At 36.3% G+C, this 14,287-nt stretch overlaps 1 protein-coding gene across 1 annotated transcript in view; it reads right to left on the reverse strand.

Annotated features, from left to right (window-relative positions):
• The window catches only part of LOC129263591 (MAM and LDL-receptor class A domain-containing protein 1-like), a 43,350-nt gene extending 31,724 nt beyond the window's left edge, over window positions 1-11,626 (reverse strand). Inside the window, exons 1-3 of the mRNA XM_064100677.1 lie at window positions 11,249-11,626; window positions 8,677-8,817; window positions 5,676-5,920 (exon numbers count right to left, since the gene is read on the reverse strand). Of these exons, the coding sequence (XP_063956747.1) occupies window positions 5,676-5,920; window positions 8,677-8,817; window positions 11,249-11,315 (453 nt within the window). The 5' untranslated portion in view covers window positions 11,316-11,626. The remainder of the gene's footprint in view (window positions 1-5,675; window positions 5,921-8,676; window positions 8,818-11,248) is intronic.
• Between the last annotated feature and the right edge of the window lie 2,661 nt (window positions 11,627-14,287).

Genomic DNA, 14,287 nt, shown 5'->3' on the forward strand with positions numbered 1-14,287 from the left:
GTACTGACAACCCACCACGCAACCTATCAATTACACAGATACACGCACACACACACCCTCACACACACACACAACCATCCCAAGTATTTCTATTTTCGCAGCACTCAATGTCAAAAACAAATGTACACCAATACATTGTTTTATCAACAGGAGCATCAAAGGCGTGTTGAAAAGAGATTTTTTTAAATAAGCAAATTTCAAAAGGTGTGAAAAAATAATGAGGTTGGCGGAATTCACCTCTTTCATCATCTTTACGATTTAAAAGTAGTAAATAGAAATAAACTGAGTAAAGATTTGAATGCAATATGACCCATAATTTTTGTATCTCACAATACGTAGAAATTACTTATTTATTCAATAAAAACAAATGAGCAAAATTTGAAAACAGAATACTTAGTTCGTAAATGTGCCATTAGGAATGATCATTAATACCTATTACACGAAACACTGTCGGTTCTTAATCACTGAACCCGTCTTCTTATTAGCCTTAAACAAACTTTAATGCTGAAACGCGAACAATACACAATTGACACAAGTTTAAAGTTCCTACGTTTGGCAAACAAAGTACAAAAAGCGTACAGATATTTGTTAACAGACAATGCCTTGAAATATTTCATATTTGTTTGTGCTTTTTATATTGACATTGTCATTATGTCGACGTAGACCACGAATTTCATAAAATATAAGCTGCAAAAGTTTCTTAGATTTCTTCAGAATTAAATGACAAGATTTCATACTCCAAGAACACACTTAAATCTTTGAAGTGTAACCAAAGGTTGACTATCTTGTCAACATGGTCAAGGGGAGGACGCATTTGTTAAGACAGGGTGCATGCACAATGCCCATTTCTTTTATACGGCTCCCCGTTGGCTCCCGTAATCCGCCCATCTATAACATTCTTCCATAACTGTTCTTATATATTCCGATGTAGATGGGATTGGGTGAGAGTAGTGCTATCTGCGATGGAGTTTGTCAAGACGCTCAAAAGGAAAACAAAAGCACTGATTTTAGGATGTTTGTTTAAGTACTGCAGTACGTGCAACACGCGTGTTTTTCCTTAACCTTGCACTATGAGTTGTATTCAAGGGCATTGGAGAGCATTTCATTATTAATTAAAATGATATTCATGTCAAGTCGCGGAGTACACCCATTTAAAAATGTTTTATCATATAATCCACACAAAAACAGATTTAGGGCACAATCTTGTTTGTTAAGCCTATTTTGCATTCCATTTTTTTTTCAAATCATTTTAATTTCAGGCTAGAGAAAATAATATTTATTTTTGACAGCCGACATCGGCAGTTATTAAATTGTATAAAGTTTGATACTAATTAAAGGTCAAGTCCACCTCAAAAATGTTGATTTGAATAAATAGAGAAAAATCAAACTAGCATAACACTGAAAATTTCATCAAAATCGGATGTAAAATAAGAAAGTTATGACATTTTAAATTTTCGTTTATTTTTCACAAAACATTGACATGCACAACTCGGTGACATACAAATGAGACAGTAGATGATGTCCCTCACTCACTATTTCTTTTGTTTTTTATTGTTTGAAATTGAATAATATAATATTTCATTTTTTACAGATTTGACAATAAGGACCAACTTGACTGAACCATGTAGTATTGAACAATTCTTATTCCACATGTTCATGGGGGAAAATATCGTTGTTTCACTTGAAAATCAGGAGAAAATTTGAATATTTCATACAATAAAATACAAAAGAAATAGTGAGTGGATAATGTCATCAGTCTCCTCATTTGCATACCGATCAGTATGTGCATATAACTGTTTTATGAAATTAAGCAAAACTTTAAAATGTTATAACTTTCTTATTTTACATCCGATTTTGATGAAATTTTCAGTGTTATGTTTGTTGGATTTTTCTCTTTTTATTCAAATCAATTTTGGTTGGGGTGGACTTGTCCTTTAAAGTAAACAGGATTGTAGATTGATTTTGCATTATCATTATTTATCATAACTTAACATCATCGAAATTATGATGGAAAATGCGCTTTACGAATTTTATGTATTCAAACAGATTGAGAGCCTATGTGATTGATGACCCAGGATTTCTTATTTTCGAAATAAAGGGGCTTGCTCACTCTCCAAAATAATGACTGATTCTTTCTTGCAAACATCATGGGGATTTTCATTTGCATAGAAGGCTATGTAAACTGCACTTTCCTGAAGGGTTACCCAGACCGCAAGCAGACGTGCCTGGACACCGCGTGTTCATCTTATGATTTCCTATTAGTGGCGTATCTGAGGGGAGCAATTTCAGCTGGTGTTTCACAAATTTGTTGTCGAATTGTTAAAAAAATATATAGTTATTAGGTGGTCATTTAACATTTATGATTATTTAAATAGCACATGTCAAACTTTCCAATAGTTTTAATATTTCTTTGGGTATTCCATCAAGCTAAAAACCATTAAAAGGGATATTGATAGGCTTATACTAAAAAAATACCCGTGGCCGTAAAACGAAACTTAGCAATCCTCTACTTCTGAGGATGGAATCTTGTTAGTCTCTAATAATAGGTAAATCACCTAATTTTTATCCCTCTGTTATTACATTCTTGCCTTTACTATACTATAGGGGATGAGGAATACTTGAACATGTTAGAAGATACGAATTAGGTGACTGCTTTTACTACATGTTTATCACTAATTATAATGTTGATAAGCTGTACTTTTTTTAATGTAAACTTATAATATGTATTCTGCTTGTTTATTTTTTCTTATTTTTTTTTCAAATTTCTTGTATTGTTTTTATGTGATTTGTTACACAAAACCATGAAAGCCCAATAAAAACTTAAAAAAAACACTTAGCAATCATCTTAGAACATTTCTTTGTACGACTGATTATTTGCGTTGACTACAAAATAATGAGAATCACACGTACGATTAATCGCTAACCTCATTGATAAGGGATCCATTGTGACCTAGATATTTGTAGGGTTAATATGTATTCTGTTCAGACAAGGAAGAATGCTAAAGAAATATTTGTATTTTTGTCTGAACTTTAGTACGCATTTACAAGCATGACAAGTGACTATCACTAAGTGCTACACCATAAAATGATTAAGCACATGGTGATACCTTGGTCACATTTGCTACGGCCGACGTAGATTCTAAAATTTCTACGGCGAGTAGCAATTCTACGGTCGCCTCAGAATTTCCACGGCCACTTACTCTAGCGGTCACATATGTTACGGTCGCCGCACGGCGTATTTTTTAATTTATGGAGAAACAAATAAGAACTACACCCTACGAAACAACAAAAATCAGCATTTAACTCCCCATGATAATACTAATAATAATGATAATGATAATAATAATAATTTTACCCAAGTTAGCCGCTGGTGAAAGGGCAATATCTGTGCTTCCTGGTCACATTTGTTCTTTAAAAAAGTGGTATTACATCATATTCATGGATAGAAATTACTTTTTATCAAGTCATCATTAAAAAAGTGGTCTGCAGTTGCCCTTTTTCATGTTATTATGAAATAAGATAATTCAACATGCATTTAAGGCACCTGTTTGCCTGACGAGGAGGGGTCGCCATTTTTTTCCTGAAAAGTGCACATGCATATGGGCCAAAATTATAGGTCGGGCCCCCGAGGTGCAAAATTCTAAATACGCGCCTGGTGGCTCCCGAGCAGATAACACAAAAGGATAAGGGGAAAGAAGGGAAGAAAAACACGAGGGCAGCCGCACGGCCACCGTACGCTCGACGTACGGTCGCCGTAGACCGTTCTATGCCATGCCTACGGCTAGTCTAATTTCTACGGCGAGCGTAGAAAAGAAAAAATGTTATAACTCCGAGTTAAAATTCTACGGCCACCCCTACGGCCTGTAAAAAGTAGGAATCCGCCGTACGTCGACCCTGCGGCCACCGCAGATTTTCTGCGGCCGCCGCAGAAATCTCTCGAATTCAGGTATCTACGGCCGCCGTACGGCCGCCGTAGAGCAAATGTGACCAAGGTATGAATAACCGATATACGATTTCATATCCAAACGGAGGTCATGAAAAAACGTAATGTAATAATGAACATCAGGACATTTTCACAAAGTTTTTGATGAAGTGTAAGAAAAATCCCCATAATATATTATTTCCGTAAAGAGATTCATCTGTTTGGTAGAACTCTAATAGAATCTCAACAAATTCCGATCTATTCATGATCAATTTAGTTTTAACCATGCAAAAAGCTAACAATGACGATAAGAACAAAACTGATTGTGAAAATATGAACAATTGTATATATTTATCATGTTTATTCCCAATTATATCTTTCTCACAGTTCATTGGAAGATTGAGTTTATGAACAACGATTATATTATTATGACTGTGTTGCCGTTTGTGGACCGCTGTCACATATGGAGTTTGATATATATGGATAACATGACAAATAAAACAATGATTTTGTAATACAGAGGCATATGGTGGTTTTGGTTGCTGTTGTGGTGAATTTTCCAATACTGAATATCAAATTTGAAGGTTCTGAATGAAATGAAATATGCAAATATCTTTTTGAAGCCCTGAACTGTGAAGAAATTACATATATTTATTTCATCCGGGATCATCTCATCTCAGGTTGTCCTTCCCCCGATATTTGAGGATCAGCGTTTTTCCGCAGGTTGGTTGACTTTCGAGTTCCTCAATACGAATATGGTGAATTTTAAGATATATCTGAGGCTGTGGGTCGTTACGTCAGTAGCAATAGTAAAATATGCGCACTTAAAATGCTGGGCAACATAGCCGACTGTCCACTTTGTTTGGTAACGTATGTTGGTAAAATATATATATTCTGGGCAATAATTATAAAATCGAGCAAATTTATTACCCAATTAGTACCCAATCTGGACAGTTTTTAACCAATAGTTGTGTGGAGAGTATAGTGTTGCCCAGAATTGGTTAAAATTTTGGCATTTTTGCCCAACCATTTTAAGAGGGTAGGTTGGAGAAGGGTACAAGAATATTGGTGGCAAGGATGAGGGGATCAGGAGTGATGAAAGCTTGGGTAACTGATGTAGTAGGGCTCAGGGACAGAACGTGCTGAAGGAGTACAGAACGTTGGGAGTGAAGAATTGGGTAAGATGCAAGAAAGTGGATGGAGCTTTCGTCATCTGTGGGTGCGTCGTGGTCTAGTGGTTCTGACTCTCGCCTTTGAAACAGAAAGTCGTGGGTTCGATCCTAGCAATGGCGTGTTTTCCTTCAGCAAGAAATTTATCCACACTGTGCTGCACTCGACCCAGGTGAGATGAATGGGTACCCGGCAGGAGTAATTCCTTTCATGCACTGAGCGCCTAGTCTGCAGGCACAGACCCTGATTGGAACTTTGATCAACAAGTGTGCCTCCACGCAAATACTAGCACATACAAAACTTGTTGTTGCCTTCAGTACACAATGCATGAGTAGGCTGCACATTCAGACCCTTAACTCGAGTGAAGGGTTTGCCCAGCAGACTACTGAGCGCCGGTGATGGTAGCTCGAGGTAAAGCCGGGGTAATAATAGCAGCGCTTTGTATCATCAGGCAAAAAGCGCTTTATAAATCCAGCTATTATTATTATTATTATTATTAAACAAAGTCTACAGGTGACACTGGGAGACTTGCCTATGGTTTTCAGCCGATGTTTAACAAAGATTTTCAAAATTTGATACTTACTTGTCCCAAATTCCACTGATTCCCTTGATCCCCAGACCGTACCCAAGTCTCATTTCCTATCGGTAAGTCTGCCGAAGCTCTGGCTACATAAACCCTAAGATCACCCGTAGTTGATCCATACATGTGGTAATAGAATTGAAAGCATTTGGTCCCGCCTGCCTGGACCTGGTCAGGAGGACTGATAAGACGGACTGATTGAGACTTTATAAACGGATCGTTGGTCTCAACATAGAGATATTTCCCATCTGAAGGATAAAACACAGAAATATAAATGCAATAATTCATATTTTCATGCTATTTTTTCATAACAGGGTTTTTCTTATAATCATGATTACCCAGATAGCAAAATATCTGGGTCCCATATGGGTCCAATGTGGGTTATCTGGGACCCATATTGCCCATATGGAAACCATATGGGCCAGAAGTGGGTAGGTCCACATGGGACCAAGATATATGGGGCCTATCTGGGTTATACCTGGGCCCATATGTACCAGATGAATATCATCTGGGCTGGAGATGGGCATTTCCAAGTTGGAACCAGATGGGCTTAAATATGTGGGACCCATCTGGGATATATCTGGGCCCATATGTACCAGATGAATATCATCTGGGCTAGAGATGGGCGTTTCCAAGTGGGACCCAGATGGGCAAAAATATGTGGGACCCATCTTGGTTAAATCTTGGCCCATATGTACCAGATGAATATCATCTGGGCTGAAGATGGGCATTTCCAAGTGGGACCCAGATGGGCAAAAATATATGGGACCCATCTGGGATTTATCTGGGTCATATTACTGGATCGATCTGGACTGCATGCACTCATAAATATTCATTACAACAGTAAATGACCAAAATTTTAGCTAATAGAGCTACAACAATTAATATGTTTATGTTTATGCAAGGATTCCACCATGAAAAGTTTCAGAAAAGTATGTAATTTATTACCATAAAGTAAAAAATCGAAACATTTAATTTCAGGAGAAAATTTTCAAGGTTAAATATTGAAAATTGTTATTAACCATAGCCTGTCAAGTATAACAAACTCGCTCTATATATAGAAGTCAATAACAAGATTCAGTGGTTAGGTGTAAGATAGGATTAGGATAGGATTAGGATTTAGGGTTGGAATGTAGGATTATAAGATATGATATAAGGATTAGAGTATTGGGTTGTAAAGTCACCTTAATGACACAAATTAATATACTTTTTTTAATTGATTAAAACATCGTGAACCTACATGAGGCCCACATGGGACCCATATAAAAACACAGCATTGTTTTCATAAGGGGCCCAGATGGGCCATGTAGGGTTTACATGGGTTTTATGTGGGCTTGCCCAGATTTTCCCCATATGAAACCCACATGGCCCACATGGGACCCATATAAAAACACAGCATTGTTTTCATATGGGCCATGTAGGGTTTACATGGGTTTTATGTTTTTGTTTTTTTTCAATTTGTTTCCCCTCCACAGGGATTTTATTATTATTCAAAACATAACAAGATATCTTTTCAATGACAAATCAAATTAATAACAACGAAATACAATACAACAGTAATTGTAACAAATATATAAATTGAACTGTCAGGTTTACATAATAGTAAACAATTTAAGGAACAAGCAAGGAGTAAATGAACAATAATATTCATATGTATCATTGTACATGGAAAGGGAACTGAACAGATCACTTCATGTAAACATGGCACGTAATTGAAACCATTTCTTTGTAAAGAAATTTTTATGTGGGCTTGCCCAGAAGTTTTATGTGGGCTTGCCCAGATTTTCCCCATATGAAACCCACATGGGACCCATAAACACCGTATTGTTTTCATATGGGGCCCAGATGGGCCATGTGGGGTTTACATGGGTTTCATGTGGGCTTGCCCAAATCTTACCCATATGAAACCCACATGGCCCACATGGGACCCAGATGGAAACACAGTTTTGTTTTAATATGGGGCCCAGATGGGCCATGTGGGGTTTACATGGGTTTTATGTGGGCATGCCCACATTTAACCCACGTGAAACCCACTTGGCCTATATGGGGCCCATATGGGGATGACGGTGCAAACGGTATATAGGACCCATATGGGTCATATGGGGCCCGTACATTCAAATATGGGCCACATATGTGTTTCACATATGGGGCCCATATTGTTGCCCAGATTTGCCCAGATTAATCCCATATGGGCCCCATATATTTTGCTGACTGGGTACCTATCAAAAACGACATAATAAATTATAGGCCTACATTGTGATTCTGTAATGAAAGCAGATGCGTGGCACTTGATAATTTGTTATATTACAGTGGCGTCCGCACGATAACAAGTATTTAATATATGTTAACAAGGCTCGATTTCGCATGATAACGTATCGCCTAGTTGTCATAATAACTCTTTCACGTCGATTTCAAAGACAAAACATCTCATCAAGTCTACAAATAGATTACACATAAAATATTCCATGTAGATATTATAGGCCTACATATGACGTCATTATCTCATAGCGCCATCCCGATTTCAGAATAAAATGTAGTAGAATTTGATGCTAATATTGAGACTTGGAATATCTTACTGAGTAATGTTCTAAATCATCGTACGAATACCTATGTTCAAATCTGTGACTATCCTATCATCATTATTAGAATAAAAGCGAATTTAATATCTAGTCGTAATGACGTCATAGCAGTCGTACGATTGGCTACGGTTTGAAACTAATTTGGCCTTTACTCCAAAATAAAAGCTTGCAATCTTTCAAAATGGTTATATTAATATTTTTTCAATTAATTTTAACCTCAAATAAAATGATATGTTCCATTCACATTTTCAGAAAAGGAGCAAAAGGCGATTTGTGCCAAAATCGGATCGCGAACAGTCGTAAGGTGTGCGGTGGCCTTTAGAGGATAGGAATACGCGTAAACTGAGTTTTCAGAGATGCGCCAGCCAATGGATTCAGCCTCTAAGGTGACGTCATGACGTCAATGCATAAGGTCTATTACATACCTCCTGATGTATGATCGCCCGAGGGCCCAGTATCAGGTGTAGTCGTTGGACCAGTCCCTACCTGCCAGTCCGTATAGTCCTCGTCATCTTGGGTCCAGCTACATAGATCAACATCGAAGGAACAATCGAACTGGGCTAGCACTGTAAATGAGAAATTATCACAAGTAATAAAGTTGATTAGGCATCTGGTCTTAAATTATTTATCTGGTCTACAATTATAACACAGTAGAACAATGGATGAAATTTAAGGAGGCAGGGAGAGTTGACCGCACTGTTCAAAGGTGGAGTGGACAAAGACCATTTTTGCCCTCCCACCCATCCCCCGGCCTCCCAAAAAATATATACCATATTGATAGTAATCATGATAACAATAACCATAATTATAATGATAATAACACATTTTTAAAAATATTTAAGAAATGAAAAATAAAATATGACAATACTGACATGAGAAAAGATTTTTTTTCAAAGAAGAAGATAAAAATTAAGAAGAAAAAGAAAAGAAGAAGAATAATATGATAAAGAAGTAGAACAATTAGAACAAGAACGAAGAAGAAGAGGGTGAGGAACATGGTACATGACTTAACTTTCTTAAGAACGCGCTTCGCGTAAAAATACTAGTAGATTATCTCGATGTCCAATCCACATCAAGCTTATGAAATGCCAAAACCAATAAAATATATATTATTATGTATTTCCTGTTGTCTATAAGTATTTAATTGTATATGTAACTGTCGTTGTGGATGCAATGAACAAATAAAAAAAATAAAAAATAAATAAAAATCTTGTATGCAAGTACCCATACACTGCACTATCAAAGTTTTGGTTAGTGAGTTCAAGAACCTATATTTTAGTGGGAAAAGGTTCGTGGTTAAGTGCTTCAATCAACAAAGACATAATGAGGGGGTTTAAATGTTCAGATTCACAGGTAAAAATACAATTGTTCAGTCGCTACGCTCACTCGCATATAACTATTTTTTTCATTGCATTGTCTGTTCTGGTTTTGTACTCTTTGTATTATACAAATATAAGTCCAAGGATTCTTGAATTCTTGGTGGTTATGCTCTCTCAAACACAGATCCTATCACCCAGGGGCGGTGGAACATACTCTCGTTTCGGGGGCAAAGTAAAAAAGGGCCCCTATATGTCAAATTTGTATTTTGGTGCAAACGGATCATGATTTTTACCGTGAGATTATCATCTGCATTAGGTAGTTTTGTGTAATGTAGTAATTAAGTTGAGCAAAGCCTTTTGAAGTGATTTCTGATTGATGAAATATATATTTAGGCTTTATTTCTTCCGCGAGCGAGCGTAGCGAGCGAATAGTTGGGAAAAAATTTCAAATCTGAGGTCGTGAAACTCGCTTTTTGGTCAATTATGGCGCTATACTGTTAAAAGGGCATCCTCGTGAGATGTTGCGAGCGCGAATGGCAAGCTCAAATTTTGGACATTTCATTTAATAAGACATGAAGAGAAAACAATACAAGCAGTTATCATGAAAAAGTTGTGTATCTAACTAAAGAAATGACGCGAGCGTGAAGCGCGAGCAGAGCTTTTTAATATACGGACCAGAAAATGGACCTGATAAGGACTGCATTTATTGACTAATTAATAGGATGCATAACTCACCAATCGAATAATGCGAGCACGAAGCGCGAGCTGAAAATTTGTGATATTATTATTATTTTTTTTTATTATTATATTCCAACCTGAAACCTGGACATTCTAAGCATTTTTTGTAACCAAGAACAAAATGGGTACCTTATTAAACAATAATTGATGCGAACGCAAAATGCGAGCCAAAAAATTGTGATATTCCAACCTGAAAACTTGACATTCTAACCATTTTTGTAACCAAGGCAAGAATGAGTACCTTACTAAACCCTAATTGATGCGAGCGCAAATCTCGAGCCAAAAAAAATGTGTGCTTTCTAACCTAAAATGTATTATGTTTTACTTAAAAAGAGTACTTCATTTTTAAAAAGGGCGCATTTCATTTTGAAAAAAGGGACTTTCCAATTTGAAAAAGGGCATTTTTTCCTACGAGGAATTTTAGGGGGCAAGTGCCCCCCCCCCTACCCCTCCCCTGGATACGCCGCCCCTGCTTTCACCGTATAATGAAAGCTAACCTAATTATAGTAAGAACATTAAGGGATTTGTTCCATTTTTAAAACATAATTATTATCTCTTTGGAAAATGTTTTGTGTCTTGTTGTGTTGTCGAAATGCCAAGAAAAAAAATACAAAAATGTATCTCTTGGTCGATAGGCTCCCACCCTCACGTTTACTTTCTTTTCTTATTTTCATGACTGTTGTGCAAGACCTCCATTCTGGTCCTTATTTCTAATTTCCCTTTATATTATATTGTGCAGAACTTTATTTTCATGAATATAAATCTTCTCTTCGACACGCGCTCCCCCCCCCCCCCAAAAAAAAAAAAAAAAAAAAAAAAAAAAAAAACCATGTTGGGATTCCTCCAGACCCAAAGAAAATGATCTTGCCTCAGCGCTAGTTATAACTAAAACGCCTCTAGAATGATAAAAAACGGAAATATTAAGATAGGGACATCTTACCAGTTGAAAAAGATAGTGCAACTCCCAACAAGATCAATAGTCCCCTTCTTCCTCCAAATTTTGCCATGATAAAAAAGAATCACTGGTTAAGATCCATTACATGGATTTCCAAGGCTTCAAGCCAAACCAGCTCCTATCCTTAAGTCCTAGGGCTAACTATAGATATCCTGACCACACTTGTCGTATATGTAAATAAATTTTAGTCAAGTCACAAGACTTTCAGATCAGAATAAATAGGTGATCATAGTCTAAGTGTCTCCCGTGTCTCCCGTGTGGCTATTTACAATCATACATATACATACATAATCACACTTGTGATTATGATAAAAGCAAAGATCTATTTACTCTCCTCGATTCACGTCTAAATCACCAATCGGTGGTTCGCAAGCCTTTAAAGGGTTTATCTTAATTTCTTGCAAGCTTCTTTAAACAAATTATTAAATTTCGATGTTTGTGCCGATTTTAATGGGTAGGGGCGTAGATTCATATTTCGGATTTGGGAGTGCAATTTTTTTTCCTCAAGTCACAAATTTCCGCGGGCTAATATTAGTACCAAATTTCCACGCTGAGCGTCCCCCCCCCCCCCTCACCTAAATTGACAATTTTCTTTATTTTAAATTGTTCAAACGGTTTTTATTTTTCATGTGTCAAATTAACTGTAGGGTTAAAGAATACAATATAAAACATGATAAAAATGATAAATACAAATTTTAAGTAAATTGGAAATAAATATTTTAGAAATATACTAAATATGTATACTAAATATGCTAAATCTATTTCAACTCAATACACATGATGTAGAAAACATAAAAAATGAGACACTAAAAAAAGCAGTGTCTCTTAGATTAAATACATTTTCTAAGTAATATAGTCAAAATAAGCTATATTTATACAATTTTTATTATTGACCACTCTAAGAAAGGAAAGTAAAACATCAGTTTAATAGTATTTGTATGCTGAGTTTTTCAAAAGGGGGGGGGGCACATTTTCCCGAGTAAAATTTGACAAGCTCCCTATTCTCACCTTGTTTTAAACTATTTTTTTTCTAAATACGATTTGATCGCTAGTAGTATTACTTTAATTGGTTTAAGGTTTACTTGCACTTGAGTATGCATATTATCATGATTATGTACAACTATATGATGTTATTTGTTTTGGAACCTGACCCCCCTCCCCCCCCCCCCCGTTGCTCTTCTTTGTAGCAAGACCAAAACTATTAAAAACAAAAGTGAAAACGTACAGCATAGCTATCCATGTTTGATACCCCCCCACAAAAAAAAAAAAAAAAAAAAAAAAACATGGTATATTGGTAACCCCAAAAAATAAATAGCCCTTTTCTTTATTACAGTATTATCATTCAAGGTGAATAAATAATGACAAACTGCAATTAGTGGAGCGTTGTGGCCCAGTGGATTAGTCTCCGGACTTTGAAACAGAGGGTCGTGGGTTCGAATCCCAGCCATGGCGTAATTTCCTTCGGCAAGAAATGTATTCACATTGTGCTGCACTCCACCCAGGTGAGGTGAATGGGTACCTGGCAGAAATGTATTCCTTGAAAATGCGTGTACGCTGTAATCTTAGTAATTACGGCTGCCAAGCTACAGCTGGGCTAATAATATCCAAGTCCTTTGGAAGCGCATAGAGACATTATTCATAATTGTGATATGCACTATACAAGAACTGTTTATTATTATTTATTATTATTATTAGTCGAGAATCGTAGTGTGCATCTCGTTATAATCATAAACAGTGGAATGTTTCAAAATAGCATGTAAATAGAAAAGACATGCCGGTATTGTTTGAGATTCTGATAGGGTGTTTTATCGGCGTCAATCTGTGATTGACTCATAGATTCCAAAGGACTAGATCAATGTCCGTAATTCCAAACAGGTATTAGATTTTGGCCTTCCAAATCAGTATGCTATGGGTTGGTTAATGGAGTATCACATGTTCCCTAGTTTTGCTCAGTGGTGTAATGAGCCAAAAATTGTGAGGGGGCTCGATATGGCGTATAATGGCGTAAAAATAAATAAAAAGTTGCGAGGGAGTGAAGCGAGCGAGCAAAATTTTTTATAAGAATCAAAGTGTGAGAGAGATTTTGGCGTAATATCCAGACTCCATTCCAACAGATGGTAAGTCATTGGAAACAACGTTAATAGGTCTGGAGTGGGTTTCGTTGGTGTGACAGAGGATTAAGAGAATACCTCTACCCTACTTTCTAGTCGTCTTTAATATTGACTCGGATCAGACTCAGTAATTCATAATGATATATCGGGGTTAACACAAAGAATACATGATTGTGTACAGGTCAATATTTACTGATATTTTTTTAAGTAGGCCTACGTAGGAAATGCATTTCCATGTATAAAGGGGAGGTTCGTTTACACTGCAAAATCTCCGGTGTTGATTTAACACCAGCCCGGAATCTATATATTTCCACACCAGAAAGGTTTTGAAACAACACCAGTTTGGAATCAAACCAATGCTGTTTTAATACTAATTGGTGTTGCATAAACCCCTATCTGGTGTTAGACCAAAACAAAACTGCTGTACTTCTCTGGTGTGGACATATATAGATTCCGGGCTGGTGTTAAATCAACACCAGAGTTTTTGCAGTGTCCTCTCCCACACAAACACGTAATAAAACAAAATACCATTAAGAAATAAAGTGTAAAAAATAAAAGAATAGCAATAACAGTAGAAACAATATCAACAGGATAATGGAATAATAAAATGAATAGATAATCAAAATAAATCATGAATTAATCACAACAAAATATGACAACAGATATAGAAATTATAAAAATCGGTATGAAATAATTAAAACGATGAATAAATAAATAGAACAGAATGAAAATTTGAATAAAAATAAATAAATAGAAATTAACATAAGATACGTAAAATGAAATAGAAGATTAGAAATGAATAGACAAAAAATCTCTCTATCTCTCTCTCTCTTGCCTTTTTAAAAGGAGCCATGCACCTTATGTGAACTCCAACCCCCTCATATTTTTTGCCTACTACATCTCTTTCCACCTT

The sequence above is a fragment of the Lytechinus pictus genome, chromosome 6 (assembly GCF_037042905.1).
Source record: "Lytechinus pictus isolate F3 Inbred chromosome 6, Lp3.0, whole genome shotgun sequence".
NCBI lineage: Eukaryota > Metazoa > Echinodermata > Echinoidea > Temnopleuroida > Toxopneustidae > Lytechinus > Lytechinus pictus.